The sequence below is a fragment of the Scylla paramamosain genome, chromosome 23 (genome assembly GCF_035594125.1).
Source record: "Scylla paramamosain isolate STU-SP2022 chromosome 23, ASM3559412v1, whole genome shotgun sequence".
Lineage (NCBI taxonomy): Eukaryota > Metazoa > Arthropoda > Malacostraca > Decapoda > Portunidae > Scylla > Scylla paramamosain.
In genome coordinates this window covers 11260486-11277108 of record NC_087173.1, presented here as the reverse complement: position 1 = coordinate 11277108, position 16623 = coordinate 11260486, and the positions used below count along the sequence as shown (strand labels likewise).

Sequence of the window (16623 nt, the reverse complement as noted above, 5' to 3'; positions counted from 1 at the left end):
CTTTCATTTTTTCCCTAGAGCAAGGGATTGGCACCATGTATGAATTTCCTCCAGTTGTTTCTGTCCCTTACATCTTCCTCTGTGACTCCCATCCTTTACAGTTACACCAAAAGTCCATTCCTCCATCTCACTCTCTGTCTTCCCCTTGATCATCTTCTTTCAACAGGTTTTCTCTAGACCTACCCATCTAAATTTCTCTATACCAGACCTGAGTTCCCCTTTGAGTGATCATCTTTTCAGTTGCCTTTTACAACATGGAGAAAATATGATGGCATACTCTTCCATCCAAGTTAGAGAAAATATGATGGCATACTCTTCCATCCAAGTTATAATGTACAGTCACATTAAGCACCTTCCAACACAGGAGTAGTACCAAGCATAACAAAATCTTGGCTGCAAATAAAAGTGGTTATATAATATCAAACACTTTTCACTCTTTAATATTACTATATGAAAACAACATTTAGAGCTTCTAGGCCTAAGGTTTACCAACACATTCATAACAATAAACATGTCTTAACACCAACACCCACATCAGTCTGAATCTAACCCGTCCACCTCGTCTTCGTCCCCTCCCATGGCTCTCCAGAAAGCCACAGCCACCTTCTCAGCATAGTCCCTGCGCTGAGTTGGGGGGAGGGAGGCTGCTGTCTTCTTCAGGTGTTCAAAGCTAGAGAACAAGTTTTCAAAGCTACCGTCTTCTCCACTCATGCAGTCTTGAAGCACAGACGGGTCCAGAACATTGTCTGAAAAATACACAAGTTCGTGCATCTTCAGATCCAAAGTGTTTGCAGAGCACAAGACATATCCAGCAATCTCTCCCTCTTCCAGCATCATCCTTATTCCCTGTTCCATTAATAGGAAATTACATCTAAAAACAAATAAAGTTTTTTTATGTTGAGGGGCACTGGCTAAGGACAACAAAAAGTAACTAATAGATAGATAAAAAGGCCCACTAAGAGTGTCTGTTACAAAAGAAAGTCAAAAAGGATCATCCAGAATTGGAGGATATGTATCTTGAAACCTCCCTCTTGAAAATGTTCAAGTCACAGAAAGGAGGAAGTACAGAAGCAGGCAAGGCAGGAAGTTACAGAGTTTACCAAAAAGAGGAATGAATGATTGAGAATATGTTTAACTCTTGCACTAGGGACATAGACAAAGGAAGGAAGAGATACAGAAGCAGGCAGGGAGATTCAGTTTACTATAAAAAGTGAATGAATGACAGAGAATACTGGTTAACTCTTCCATTAGTGAGGTGGACAGAACCTTGGAAGCCTATGTATAGACTGAAAACTGGAACATTTCACCTAATCACTCACCTAAACCTTGACCTGGAATGTCTGGAGCATCTTCTTCCCCCAGATGGAGATCATTGAGCTGTGTGTACATGACCTCCTCTGTCTCATGTGGGCTGCTGTTATTCCGGTCCTCCTGTGACGATACTGACTGCAGGACAGCACTCAGCGTGTTTCCCTGGCTGTCTGGAATTATGGCACAGATGAGAACTGGAGGTGATAGTAAGCAGCAACATAAATGACTACATGCACAATCATATCAGAGTCACAACAGAAAAGCTAGCACATAAATTTAAGTACATTTAGTCAGTCATTGTCACACCATAAAAAAACAGCACATAAACTTGAGTAGATTCAGTTAGCCAATCAATCAGCCAATCAGTCACTACAGAAAAACCAGCACATAAATTCGAGTACATTCAGTTAGTAGCCAGTCAGTCAGTCAGTCAGTCAGTCAGTCAAACAATCAATCAATCAATCAATCAATCAATCAATCAGTCAGCCAATCAATCAATTAGTCAGTCAATCCATTAGCCAGTCAGTCACACAGCAGGCTACCTTTCATGGCCAGGTTGGACCAGGTACAAGCGTGCAGGGCCTGGGAGATGCGCTTGAACCCCCACGACTCTCGGAAGTCATCCTCCTCTGGGTCAGGCTGGGGTTGGTGTGGCTGCAGCTCCACCAACTCCCACCCATTGCTGATGCACCACTGCTGACCTAGAGAGAATTTTTTTCAGTGTAAAATTAATGCTTCACTCAACTTTTCTCCTTTCAGCCTAAGATGGTGTTTTCCCATCAGAATTACTGGTTTATCCTTAAAATTATTGGTTTAGTGGAAAAGTTTCTGTTGACTTTTGGTATTTGGTTTTTGGTTTCTGGTTTTGTTTAAGAGTTTAATGCAAACTCAACTTTTCTCCTTTTAGTCTAAGATTAAAGTTTATCTTTTCTCCTTTCAGTGTGAAATTAATGCTTAATTCTGCCTGCTTCTGTATTTTCTCTTTCCTATGACTTGAATTCTTTCAAAAGGAAGGTTTCAAGATACTTATCCTCTAATTCTGGATGATTCATTTTACCTTTCTTTGGGGACTGGCACCTCAAAGGGATTTTTTTCCCCTAACCCAGTCCACCTCTTGCATAAAAAAAAAAATAAATAAATAAAATAAATAAAAATCTTGCATGAACTCACACATAGCACTGATTTCCCATCTCATCATAGGCACCATAGCAAACTCCTCTCTTAATTCTTAATATATATATATATATATATATATATATATATATATATATATATATATATATATATATATATATATATATATATATATATATATATATATATATATATATATATATATATATATATATATATATATATATACACAACAAGGAGCTTCCAGATGGCACACAAACACTTTTGGGGATATGTGCAATTTTTAGTTTTGTTTCTTCTCCAGGTAAATTTTTACCACCCTATGTGCCCCTGTATTAATACCATATGTAGTTTTAATTTCTTTGACAGAAATTCTGGCTAACCTCAGCAGTTTAGCATGTTTGCTTTACTAAAGTGCTCTGAATTTTTCTCAAGTGTAATATTAAGTAAATATTTATCATTGCTAGTTAATAAGTAGATTGTTTATGCAAATCATGCATCCATCCATACATTATACACAATACATATACCCATACACACACACACACACACACACACACACACACATCAATTCCCTTCCCCTCCCTCCTGTCATGTGCTGTCACTTGTCATCACTAGAAAAGCAAGTTACTCAGTACTGTGTTCACTAGACAAGCAAGTTACTCAGTAATGGAGCCTGGAACCAGGTGGTGCATGACAACAGTAAAGGATCTCTAAGTGGTACACATCAGAAAATGTTTAGAAGCACTGACCTAAACCCCCTTGAAAGTAGTTGAGGAGTGGACAGAAGTAATTTAGAATGCAGTACCTGATAAGCAAACCAAATTCTAATAGCACACATGTGGTAAGAGCTCAGCACACCTGTGAGGGCCGAGAGAGTGGCAGTGTTGTCGTCATCCCCCAGAGAGTCACACACCAGCAGCTGCACGTCTGGCTCAAAGTCTCCAATTTTTTCAACTAAATTATTAATTCTCTCCAAAACATCATTCTGAAAGCAATAATGTGAGCTTTATTATCAATAGGAACTAAACACTTCAAACACTTTTTTATTATGTTTGTCAATACAAGGAAAAGATATTAATGGTATATTAATATCAAGACACTTATTCATCAATTTTTGACCACTGCTTTGACCCTTTTATGGGACTGGCATTTCAGTGGGCATTTTTTTTATTAGATTTTTGTTGCCCTTGGCCAGTGTCCTTCCTACATAAAAAAAAAAAAAAAAAAATCAGACAATCTATTATTAAGACTAAGATTTTCAGGTAAATTAGGAACAAACAATAGAAAAATAAAAATTCTGTTTATAAAGGTGAAACAATTCTGTAATTTCAATAAAAATATGAGTATTTTGTAGCCAAGCTAGGCAAATAATGAGGTGAGAAATAGGTACAGTGGACCTCAGTTCTTAAACTTAATTTGCTCCTGGCATGAGGAGAAAAAGAAGCAGCCTGGAATAGATGGAGAAAAAGAGGATGATGTAAGAAATGGGAAGAATTTAAAGTAGCAAGAAATGGGTATGTCCAAATCTTGAGAAAAGAGGAAAGGAATTTTAAGAAAGATGTAGTTGACAAATGCATGAATGAGACAAAACTCAAAACAGAAAAATGAAAAATAAACAAAGTATAGAATGATTAAAGGTAGATGACATTATTTATGAAGATGCTCTGTCACAAGCTGAATTAATGAACACATGCTTCCAATCAGTATTCACCAGAGAAAACAACTTTGTAGGAGAAAAAGCATGGCACAAGAACAAAGTGTTGAGGGAATTTCAAGTGAATGTTCAAAAAGTTAAGAAAATGATGAAGGATCAGGATGCAAATAAGGCTCAAGGGCTGAATGGAGTGTTGAATTGGATAATGAAGGAATGTAGCAAACAGCTGGCAGAGATAATACACAATGTCATAGTATATTCATTTAAAGAGGGAAATGTTTCTCTGTGCTGGAAAAGAGCCAATATAGTACTAATTTTCAAGGAAGGTAATAAAGAAGGACCACTATATTACAGACTGGTGTTCCTAACAAGTGTTGCTGGAAAAATACGTTAAAGACAGGTGGATGAATTATCTAGAAGAATCATACACATTGACTGGATGTCAATTTAGTTTCAGAAGAAGATGATGAAAAGGGCATTTACTTACATGAATGAAAAGATGATGAAAAAGTTGATAGAATTTATGATTTAACCCATAGTGGAATATGCCACAATTGTTTGGTCACCTCATAATAAAAAAGATATAAGAAATATAGAAAGAATTCAAAGAGCTGCAACCAAAATTATTCCAAGTTTAAGAGATTTATCTTATGAAGATAAAGTGAAGAGATTAGAACTTCCAATATTACAGCAGGGAAGAGAAAGAGACCTGATTGCTATATAGAGGGCTTTGAAAGAGAAAGACCAAATTGACAAAGAAGACCTGTTTGTGTGGGACTCAAGATACACAAGAGGACATGGTATGAAATTAAAGAAGACAGCTTGTAGAAGAGATGTCAAGAAATATAGTTTCCCAAATAACACCAAAGAAATATGGAACAATTTACATGAAACAGCAGTTCATGCAAGGAATATTCATGAATTTAAAGCTAGAAGTGGAGACAGGACAGCACGAGCATAGCTCTTTTCTTGTAAATAGGTAAATACACACACATATCTTCTATATCACTCATGTTTTATTTATTATAATGATGATAATGATACTACTACTACTACTACTACTACTACTACTACTACTACTACTACTACTACTACTACTACTGCTGCTACTACTACTACTACTACTACTACTACTACTACTACTACTACTGCTAATAATAATAATAATAATAATAATAATAATAATAATAATAATAATAATAATAATAATAATAATAATACTGCTAATAATAATAATAATAACAATAATACATTATTATCATCATTATTATACAAGTTTAGTAATTTTCAGTATATATATATATCTAGCTTTATCTTTAAAGTGACTGTGTTGGCCAGTATCCACACTGCCTCATTTAACCACTGACCTTAAACACAACACAGTCCAAGCACCTGCTGGGCTGAAACCCCGAATGTACTAATGAGTTGACACTCTTATTAATATGACCACTCTTATTAATATGACCTGACCCAGAGTCAGGTCATGTGCCAACCTCTCTCACATTTTCCCAGAACACACACACACACACACACACACACACACACACACACACACACACACACACACACACACACACACATGGTTATGTAATATATATATATATATATATATATATATATATATATATATATATATATATATATATATATATATATATATATATATATATATATACTCAAGGAAATACAGTAAATAATTTTTTAAAATGTGACTGGCACTCTCAGTGGGCCTTTTTTCATTCTTTTTGTTGCCCTTGGCCAGTGTCCCTTATTACATAGAAAAAAAATGTATTAATCAAACCCAAGGCACTGTACTGACCTGTGTGGCATCACAATAAATGAGACAAGCCTCCCCGTGCTCCATGATCCATGGCAAACACCGTTCAGGCTGTGAGATATTGGCCAGCTGGACAGTGGCTGTGTAGTACTTGTTCTCCACCCACCACTCCCAGCACTCCACACCCTCCACCACTGTGCTTGGCTCCGGCAGGCATTCTTTGTCCAAAATACCTAAACAATGATAATTTTATATATATATATATATATATATATATATATATATATATATATATATATATATATATATATATATATATATATATATATATATATATATATCTTTTTATTTATTTTTTTATGTAAGAGAGGCACTGGCCAAAGGCAACAAAAGTTATATACTCGTACAAAAATGGCCCACTAAAGTGCCAGTCCACAAAGAAGAGTGAAAAGAATTAACCAAAACTAGAGTCAATAATAAATCTGCAAATCCTGAGTGAATTTGTTAATAATTAATCTGTGAATCCTGAGTGACTTTACAGAATCACATCTGCTGCACTCTTCTAAATAAAACTTATTTTTCTCATAAGTAAAATCATGTGTGCACTTCACTCTGATATGTAAAAGAGTTAGTTTGATTTGCACAGCGAGAGAGACAGAGACACAGCAGAAGGTGCAACTTTAGGGGTTTCAAGGAGTGCAGTGTTAGCAGTAAAAGGATAAACATTCAGATTCAGTAAACCTCTTAGTGTCACATGTCTATATGACGATTAGTAAGACTCAAAGGGATTCCTGCAAATCAAAACCCTGTAATTAGTGTGAAATAGTACATGCTGGTTCTCCCCACACTAAAAACTACTTCTCCAAGTTTGCCATGCAATGAGAAAGAGACAAAATAACAGTGGGATTCCAGCAACGCCATAGCCTCTAATTTGTGTGACCCAGTACACATTTACTTCCATCCTAATGTCCTGCTTCTCTAATAAGAGAAAGAGAGAGAAAAAAAAACATTAGGTATTGTATGAAACTGCAAACTTACTACGAGTCCACATCTCTTAACATCCATCAAAACAGGTCCTGGTCAGTACGGCGGCGAGTTGTGCATTGACAGAGATACAGAAAAATAGGATTTGTATGAAACCACAGACTTACTAAAAGCCAATATCTCTTTAATATCGACTATGAAAACACGTCCTCCGATCACTACACACTACATAAGCTAACAAGAAGACAACATGACAGGTCTGTTGAGTAATGCACTCTTAATAACTGCGACTCCTTATGACTACTATCAACTATTTACCACAATACTCTGATCCCTCACCTTTCACTATGTCCCGCCCGTCCTTCCCTGGGGTGGAGAGGATGACGAGACAGGGCGTGGGCGTCATGGCAGGGGCGGCAGGGGGGGGGGGACACAGACAGGTGGCAGAGAGAAGGGGCGTGAGACCAGCTGTTTACTGTTTACACTCCGCAGTGGTGCCAAGTCTGCGGCGCACCTCTTGCTGACCCTGTCAGCTCCATCCCCCCTCCTTACCCGCCCTCCCCCGAAATCTCTCTCTCTCTCTCTCTCTCTCTCTCTCTCTCTTTATATTTCTTAATTTCTTGTAAAAACTTTCGATTTTTTTCCTCTCCTTCCTTACATTTATTACACATGATTCCTTAGCACTTGAAGTAGATCTTATCTCTTCTATTTCCTCTCTCTCTCTTCTTCATCTCCTATATTTCTTCACTTTTCACCTTCTCTCTCTTTCGAACTTTCTTCCCTCTTGATCCTTTTATTACATATGATTTCTCAACGCTTGAACTTTCTGTCCTTGAACTCTCTCTCTCTTTTTTCCATTCCTTATGACTGTTGAGGCTTCCCCCTCTCCTTTCCTGTTCTTCTTTACATACATTTTTTTTTTTCTGTATAATATTCTCTAACGCTATCTCTCCCATTTCCTCTCTCCCCTTTTCTGAATTTCCGTCTTAGTGATATTGCTGCTGCTGATGATGATGACTAGTGATAACTGCTGATATGATGACGCTGGATGCTGCTGTTAATAATGATGGTAATAATGATGATGATGATAGTGGTGATGCTGATGGTGTCAATGCTCAAAAACACATGCAAGTTTATAAAAAGGAATAAGCAGCCATAATAGTATATCCTTATATATTTTGTCTTTTAAAACAACATATTTAAATATTTGAAAACAACTTTAATCAAAACATTATCTTAACAACTACAGTCTTGCATCACAGATTTCTGCTTCCTCATTATAAATAGAATGACAAATGGTGTGTGTGTTCCCTTCATCCATCATGGTAGAACTAATAGACCCCACTTTCCAACCTAAATGCTCCCAGAAAAAAAAAAATAAATAAATAAATCACTTCATAAAATGCATTTGATTTGATTTCACTTAACAAATGAAGCAGGAAACTTTGGTACTTTTGTGGTGACTGGACACTTCCTGCCACCACTTGCCACACTCCCTCTCACCCTGGCCACCTTCACTACTTCCTGTCACCCAGAACACCCTGGGCACCACTGCTACTTTCCATCTCCTTGCACTCTCACTCCTCACCTGTTTCTCACCCTGGGCACCATCACTTCCTATCATCCAACACTCTCACTTCTCAAGCTGTCTTTCTCTAACCCTGGGCATCATTACTTCCCATCTCTGAGCACTCTCACTCCCCACCCATTTTCCTCATCCTAGGCACCATCACTTCCCATGACACGGCTCTCTCTCTCTTTCTCTCTCTCTCTCTCTCTCACCCTGTGCACCATCACTTCCAATCTCCTACCACCATCACCTCATCTCCCTCTCATCCTTGGCTTCTCCATCGCTGAGCTGGTATGTTCATTTATTCACATCATCCCCTCAGTTACTATTTATGAAGTGAATACCCAGGTTCCTGAAATAGGAAAGCAGCACTGGTCATATTTCAATCTACATAACAGGCTGATGTCCACCTTATAAGCAGGCAGCCAAGATATGGTTTCTACACACATACACTCACTAGCATTCCCTCACATTAGTCTTTGGTACTAATGGAAAACTCTAACCTGGGATAAGTCTACATGACGAAAATACAGAACTGTGTGTGTGTGTGTGTGTTTACCTAGTTGTATTTACCTAGTTGTTTTACAGGAAAGTGTGTGTGTGTGTGTGTGTGTGTGTGTGTGTGTGTGTGTGTGTGTGTGTGTGTGTGTGTGTGTGTGTGTGTGTGTGTGTGTGTGTGTGTGTGTGTGTGTGTGTGTGTGTGTGTGTGTGTGTGTGTGTGTGTGTGTGTGTGTGTGTGTGTGTGTGTGTGTGTGTGTGTGTGTGTGTGTGTGTGTGTGTGTGTGTGTGTGTGTGTGTGTGTGTGTGTGTGTGTTTCATGTCAAAAGTTCCCCAGCTTTCATTTTTTTTCTTGCCTTTCTTATACCAGGTTAGTTTTCCCAATAGTAAGCCTAGGGGAGAGAGGACAGAACCCATTGCACCACTCTACATAAGGGCCAGTTACACAGCATACTTGATATCATTAATCCATGATGTGCAACCACTTTTCCTTGCTCCATAGATATTGCACTTGCATCTAGCACTCTCTTTCACAATATCCTTCTATGACCTCCCTCACCCTTACATCTCTACATCAGGTCTTATCATGTTTATCAATTACACTTTTACCATTCTCTCTAGCTTTGACACTCTTTTTCATCATATTCCTCTTAATATCTGTAATTTTTATAACATGTAGTCCTTCCTCTGAAGCCACACTTCATATACACATTTTCAAGTTCCAACCATACTTACTGCCTCACCCCACCACCTCCACACAGCACCCCAGGACTTCCTCAGCACACTCCACCACACCACTCTTTACATAGTTGCCATTCTTCCTCCACATCACCATTTCTTGCCCCTTCACTTCATTCCATAAAATTATTGCTAAAAAAACCCCTATTTCTGTAAATCTGAAAATCTGTTGTAAACTGTGTAATTAATTTAATTACACATCATTACAAAGCATACTTTGAATTACAGCTCATACTTTGGTACATCTCATCCATGGACTTTTCACCTCAAAGATGCTTGTACTCTAGAGGGAGTTACAATGGCGCTCAAAGATTTCCTGCCTCACAACTGGCGTCCCCCCACCTGCTGTGCTGCAGCTCCCATGCGCAGGAATGCTTCACCTTAGCAAAGATGCTACAGATTTGCTTAGCCACTCAGGGAAGTAGCTGGAATACAGTTATCATAAATAGCTATTCTGGGTAATCTTCAAGCCAAACACATTGTAACTGTTGTGCTGACAGTGCACACAAAATTGTGGACTTCAGTGTGGTACAAATCACTCACAAGCTCAAATTTGCATAGACTTACAAACAATGCAAGTGAAATATAACAACAGCACTGCTTTCACCAGATTAAATTACGGCACACCATCATTCTGCACCCGCTTAGAAACACAGCAATAAATCTGAAGGAAAAAAACAAATTAAGTATGTACAATCTCTCCAACAGAGTCCTAGAAAAATTTTAAAATATGCCGCACCTTACAAACACACAATCATTAACTCTTGAACAGTGATGACAGTAGTGCCGAGACTTCCTCTTGAGACGGACACCCAATTATTGTTCTGTCTTCCTCGTTGTAATTACTGGCAATGATTTCTGTGAGTTTGGAGAATGAGGTGAGGACATTTGTACGGACAGGCTTGAACAGGATGAACTCTGTGTCTCGGTTGGCCAGGTAGAGCTGCATGCTGCGCTGGATGTTGGGAAGGTGAGTGCGGATGTTCTTGAGGCAGCTGCTCACCACATCGCCAGTCTGGGTGAGGGAATGGTACATCACTCTACTGTTGTCCTACTCTCACTGCACTCTAACTCTGCTGCCACTCTACTGTTATTCTATTGCATTTTTTTGGTCTAAAGTAAAATTAAGCTCACAGCATTGGTGGCCGGATTAAAATGGAAAACCATACTTCTCCTTATTCACTTTTTCCTGTTGTCTAATCTTCAAGGAAGGAGAGAAGGGATAAGGGGGAATCTGAATGTGTCCCAAAACAATGAAAAAAAAATAGAGAAATAAACAGCAAATAACTTCTTTTATCAAACACTCCTCACTATGCTGAAAAGAAAGAGAAAGAGGAATCAAAAGGAAACAGAGGAATGAATGTCAAAAGAACACTGAAAGTGAGAGAAAAGGAGAAAATAAAACAAAAAATGTCTTACTTTCTCTGGCAATGCAAAGGGATGGTTCTTGAGTACACTAAAGAAGAGAAAAGGAGGAGGAAGAAAGAGAAAGGAGACAGATATGGAGCCACCATGAAAATACTAAAGAAGAGAAAAGGAGAGAATAGAATAATAAAAAACATCTTACTTTCTCTGACACAGCAAAGACTTGGTTCTTGAGTACACTAAATGAGAGAGAAAAAAAAGGAAGAAAGAGAAAGAAGACAGATAGGGGATCCATGTGAAGACAAAAGAAGAGAAAAGGAAAAAAACAAAACAACAAATAACATTACTTTCTCCGGCACAGCAAAGGGTTGGTTCTTGAGTATGATGGGCTTGACGCTTTCCTCACGGTTCATCTGCAGTATGACCTCCGCCTTGGCGAGGAACACAGTGATGGGGCCGGATAGCGTCTCTGTGCAGGTAAGGATCAGCAACTCACACAACTTCTTCAGCCGGTTATCCAGATCCCTCTTGGAGTCCAGCCTTTGTTCCGTCACCTTGGAAAAGAAGTGAGTTGTCAGTTTGTGTTATTTTTGGTGATCAGGCCTATGGAAAGGAAAAATGAGTTGGTAGATTGGGATTTTTCTGACAATGAGGTGATAAAAACACAATCCATAAACAAGGCACAACCCTTCCACCAGTAGACATTTTTTTTTTCATCATCTACATTTTTAAGACAATAATTTTTACACAATGATTTGTGTTAAAAAGTTCAGTAGCATAAAAAAAGAAAAAAATAGCTATTGTAAGTGATCTCTGTAGAATCCTAATGCTAAAAATGAAGACAATGAAAACAGTTACTTGTGGTGTTCCCTCCACAATGAACTCCAGCAAGGCATTATTGGATGACAACGAGAAGAGACGCCCTCTCTTCTGCACAAGGCCCAGCGCAGCTGTCCGCACCTTGCTCCAGTCCAGACTTGTCTCATGCAGACATGCATCAACCTGTGCAGTGTTGCCAGAACCACAGATCAGTACAAGGTAAAGAGGAGACAGAAGATGCACAGTGGAGAAATTTTACATCTGACACTGAATACAAGAAGTCAGGAAATGCCTCTATACCATCAGGAATGAGACATTTACTAATGGTTCCACTGTCTCTTTACTTGCTAAGGTTGTAAAAGAGAAAAGCAACAGAAAATAAGAATACAAATTACAGAGCAAGACTGATTAATGAAGTGAATATAACAAATTGCCAAAATCTGAGACAATAAAAAAAATAAACTAGAAGACATCTTGATACTGTTCTCATCAATCCATATTATTATACAAGGATTTATAGAGGCACTTCACAAGCAAACATCTCAATTTTATGTTAATGGTGAATAAGTACCTATCCTCTCTTACTTCTACAGGCACATCATTAGCAAAACAATAAATGCTAAAATATAAATGTAAAAACCAGAAACTGGGTCATTTTTGTTAACAGTGATTTAGTATTTATCCTCTCCTATATTTTCATCACTGCCAGTCAACTAACCATGAATCAGTATGTCAACTCTTCACATAAAGCAATCACCACCAGAACTAACCTGGAAAGGTGCCATTTGTTCTCGAAGAATAAGGAGATGCTTGATTTCAAAGAGCTGAGCATCCAGAGGTGAGGATGTCTTGCTGATGGAGGCTGACGCTCTGCTCAGACTCTGCATGCAGGCTGACAGGGCCTCCAGTGACACACCCTGTGGCAGGTACTCTTCAGGATCAGTTTATCAGTGCAAATATACAATGATGAAGAGTCAAGGGTGATGTGTTTGTCTAACTGTTTATCTAGTTGTAGTATGCAGGATCTGAATTAAGTTTGTGTTGTCCTGTCTGGTTTTATCCAGCTTAAGTCAAGGATGTTCCTTTCATAAACTCCTCTATCAGGGTTGAAAAAAAAATAAATAAAATTTTCAACCAACCCATGGGGTTTTTTGGGTTTTATTGCTTTTTTGTATTTTTTGCAAGGTTTTATTGTTTTTTGGTTTTATCTATTTTTGTTTATTCCTCATATTTATAAGTAAATCAGTTCAAGTAAGCAATTAAAAAGCAATCTAGAGTGAGACAAAAGGTTTGAAGTGTAGAAGGAGCAACAAAAATATAATAAAAAAAATAAAAAAAGTTCAAGTCATAGGAAGGTGAAAATATGAAAGCAGGCAGGGAGTTCCAGACTTTATCAGAGAAAGAAATGAATGACTGAAAATACTGTTTAACTCTTGCATTTGAGAGGTGAACAGAATACGGATGACAGAAAGAAGAAGAAAGTGTTGTGCAGTAATGCCACAGGAGGAGGGGAGGCATGCAGTTACCAAGTAAAAAAAAACTTTCTTTTGGTGGGTTTTTTTAATGCCAACCCTGTCCTCCATATCAAACCCATTTAGGTGACACTTCACTGTTACAGGGACTGCCACAGCTAGACCTGATGGCTTCTTGCAGCTTCTCTTATTTTCTTTCTTATGTTCTTATGTGTGTCATAAGATAACCCTTAATGTCAAAGGATTTTCAAAGGAACATATAAACTCAAAGAAGGGATAGTAAAAACTATAAATTCAGTCAAATTACCAAGTAGTCATCTCATAACTGTTTAACAAAATATATCACATTATAGCAATAAATTTTCTTCAGAGGAACACAAAACATCTGAATCAAGAAAGAAGGGATAGACTTTGTACAATCAAAATACCTAGCATTTAACAGGTGTACCACAAGATGTAGCACAATATCAGAGGACTTTTCACAGGAGTACACAACACCTGAATCAAGGAAGGACACAAGAAGTTTTATGAACAACCAGACTTCAAAGTGGTGATCTCAGGGCCACTCGATGAAGCCTCACCTGGAATATGCTCCTGTCCACACAACGGTACAGCTTGAAAAGGCACATGAGGGTGCGGCGTACAGTTGGGTACCACATACCATGCAGGTCGGCAGGGGACGTGCCCACCCGGGAGAACCTTTCCTCCGCCGCACCGGTTATGTTGGCAACCTCCTCACTGGTGGCAGATCTGAGGGTCACATCAACATTATAGTAAACATCACATAAAAAAAATAAATAAATAAATAAAAAAAGAGGAGGAAAGAAAAGAACTATGTATTTTTGTCTCTCTATTTATCCGAAGAGAAGAGAAGAGAAAAAGAACAAAGTACTGTATTCTGTCTCTCTCTCTACTTAATAGAGAAGAAGAAAAAATAACTAAGTGCTATATCTCTCTCTTTATTTAACTGAGGAGAAGAGAAAAAAATATAAGGAAAGACAAGGAAGAGTATCAGTTAGTAGTAGGAGCAAACACAACAGAAGACAACAAAAAGTATAGTCAGTAATAGGAACAAACCTAACCCAAGATAAGGAAAAGTATCAATCAGCAATAGGAACAAATACAGTAGAAGACAGGGAAATGCATGTCAGTAATAGGAACAAACCAAACAGAAGCCAAGGAAGAGTATCACCAGTATACCAAACAAACCTAATGGAAGACATAGAGGAGATGGAGGCATTGCGTGAGTGCATCTGTTTCCGCTGGTTAGCTAAACTCTCGGCAATGCTCTCCATCATCTGGAGTTTGCTGGGGTAGGCCAGGTCTCCAGGCGATGGGGAAAAGTTGGCAATGTCTGTCTGGACATAGATGTGGGCACGGTACACCAGTCGCTCCTGCGAGTCCTCCAGCATCTGGTGTACCACGGAGGTGAGAGGGGCAAGCTGTGTGGGGTTGTTCTGTAGGTGTTCCTCGATCATCCTGGAAATAACACCTCACTTGCAGTTAGTATATTCAAATCTCACCCTGTTTAATTTTTGGTTTTTAGTTGCTTATTCTTTCATTCATTCTAAAAGTAATACAAGACTGTCTGAATGTTTATCACCACCTACTCATCAACACTGTCAATTTGTTCAACATTCTAGAGGTAAATGAAGACTGTTTGAATGCTCACCACCTCCCATTCAACACCTTTGCCAATTTTAGTATTCTTATTTTTCCATTCAGTGTTGGAAAGCTTGTGAGTCTGACACCCAACTACTACCTCTAACACTGCCATACTGTTAAAGAGTTTTCTTTAGTTTTCATTATTCTTGCTGTTATTTATATGTGATCTGTTGTGTAATTAGTTGGCTCAAATGCTGTTAGATTTATCAATATATCAATAGTTGGAGAAACATAAAAAAAATAATAAAATCTATCATGATATCACTCTTTTAATGTTACTTGAGATCATAAAACACATGTAAACAAACTACAAGACACACATAAACCAGCTTGAGATTATAAAACATGTCTAAATTGCAAGACACACACACACACACAAACCAACACATCACAGACATAACAAAGACAGAACCTTTTGACAGCTGGACTCATGAACTTACCCCCTCCTAAGAATATTGCATAGCTCAGACAGTGTTTCTAGGTGGTCAATGTGGATGATGAGTGGCCGCAGCACATCATAGAGACCAGTGCACAGTGACTGCAGGAAAGCATCCAGCTCTGGGGTGGTGGTAGAGAAGAACTGCAACACAAATCATAGCATGAGGATGTTAACTTGTACATCCATTAAATATATAATAAAATGCTAAGACTGTGATATGTGGAGCAGAAATGTGGGCACTAAATGAAACAGAAGAGAGGATGTTGGAGAGAACAGAGATGAGAATGTTGAGATGGCCAGTTGGTGTATCACTCAGAGAACATTTATGAAATGAAGAACTGAGAAGGAAAGCAGGAGTGGAAAGCATTATGGAAGTGATAAAATAAAAAATGAGATGGTTTGGTCACATAGTAAGAAGAGAAGACCAGGAACCAATTAAAAGAGCCTGGAGGATACCAGCTGAGAGAAGATCAAGAAGACAGAGAGTGAGATGCTGTAGAACTGCAAAGGATGGGAGTCACAGAGGAAGATGCAAGGGACAGAAACAACTGGAGGAGACTCATACATGGTGCCAACCTCTTACTCAAGGGAAATGGTGAAAGGAAAAGATTAACTTGTACATCTATTACTTCTATGGGAGAGACAGCCTTGGTATATGTATGTATGTACTTCTATTATACACTGTATATGAGCTTTACTGATACACATGTGGACTGCAAGACACCAAGAAGTGGATGCTGCCGCACCTGGTGGAAGAGTGCGTGCTCATCCTCACACACGTGCACAAGGAAGGCACAGCCGCTGCGCACCAGGGAGCAGTAGTCCCGCTGGTACTGTTGCGACAGCTGGGCCACTGCATCAGTCACACACGGCCCCAGCAGCTTGTTTCTCTGTGCAAAGTAACACTGGTGGCAATCACTCAGCAGGTTAGTGTACTCTGGGCTGTTCTCAACCCTGTCCTCGATCTCTGCCATGAGTGACTTGATTCGAGGCGCATTAGTCCTAAATTTGCCATAGTACAGCACGGCAGCATTGTCTGTGGTGGGTTTCTCCGCGCCAGGCTTTGGGATGACTTGTTGCGTTGCATTTTCTAGTGATTTTGTCACATATGTTTTCACCATGCCCAGTGCTCGACTGAGGCAGTGTTTGTATTTGGCAAGGTACAGCAAGGACTCCTGGAATGTCATGTTAGTG

The 16623-nt window shown here is 38.7% G+C and overlaps 2 protein-coding genes across 3 annotated transcripts in view; both read right to left on the bottom strand.

Moving 5' to 3' along the window:
• Positions 1–414: 414 nt before the first annotated feature.
• LOC135112179 (alpha- and gamma-adaptin-binding protein p34-like) lies at positions 415–7411 on the bottom strand. Its single transcript, XM_064026276.1, has 6 exons — positions 7203–7411; positions 5922–6112; positions 3307–3433; positions 1854–2012; positions 1320–1481; positions 415–746 (listed from the first exon to the last, which is right to left on the bottom strand). Exons 1-6 carry the CDS (start codon positions 7267–7269, stop codon positions 535–537), a joined length of 918 nt encoding a protein of 305 aa, XP_063882346.1. The 5' UTR covers positions 7270–7411; the 3' UTR covers positions 415–534.
• Positions 7412–9843: 2432 nt separating this feature from the next.
• Positions 9844–16623, bottom strand: part of LOC135112177 (conserved oligomeric Golgi complex subunit 3-like) — a 9684-nt gene continuing 2904 nt past the window's right edge. Inside the window, exons 3-11 of one of the 2 annotated variants that reach the window (XM_064026271.1) lie at positions 16176–16623; positions 15431–15570; positions 14535–14804; positions 13907–14075; positions 12624–12770; positions 11893–12036; positions 11382–11588; positions 10409–10684; positions 9958–10094 (exon numbers count right to left, since the gene is read on the bottom strand). The exon at positions 16176–16623 is cut by the window's right edge and continues 227 nt beyond it. In XM_064026271.1, coding sequence (XP_063882341.1) covers positions 10427–10684; positions 11382–11588; positions 11893–12036; positions 12624–12770; positions 13907–14075; positions 14535–14804; positions 15431–15570; positions 16176–16623 — 1783 coding nt within the window. In that variant the 3' untranslated portion in view covers positions 9958–10094; positions 10409–10426. Of the gene's footprint in view, positions 10685–11381; positions 11589–11892; positions 12037–12623; positions 12771–13906; positions 14076–14534; positions 14805–15430; positions 15571–16175 lie in introns of both variants that reach the window. The other variant, XM_064026270.1, reaches the window with a different exon arrangement.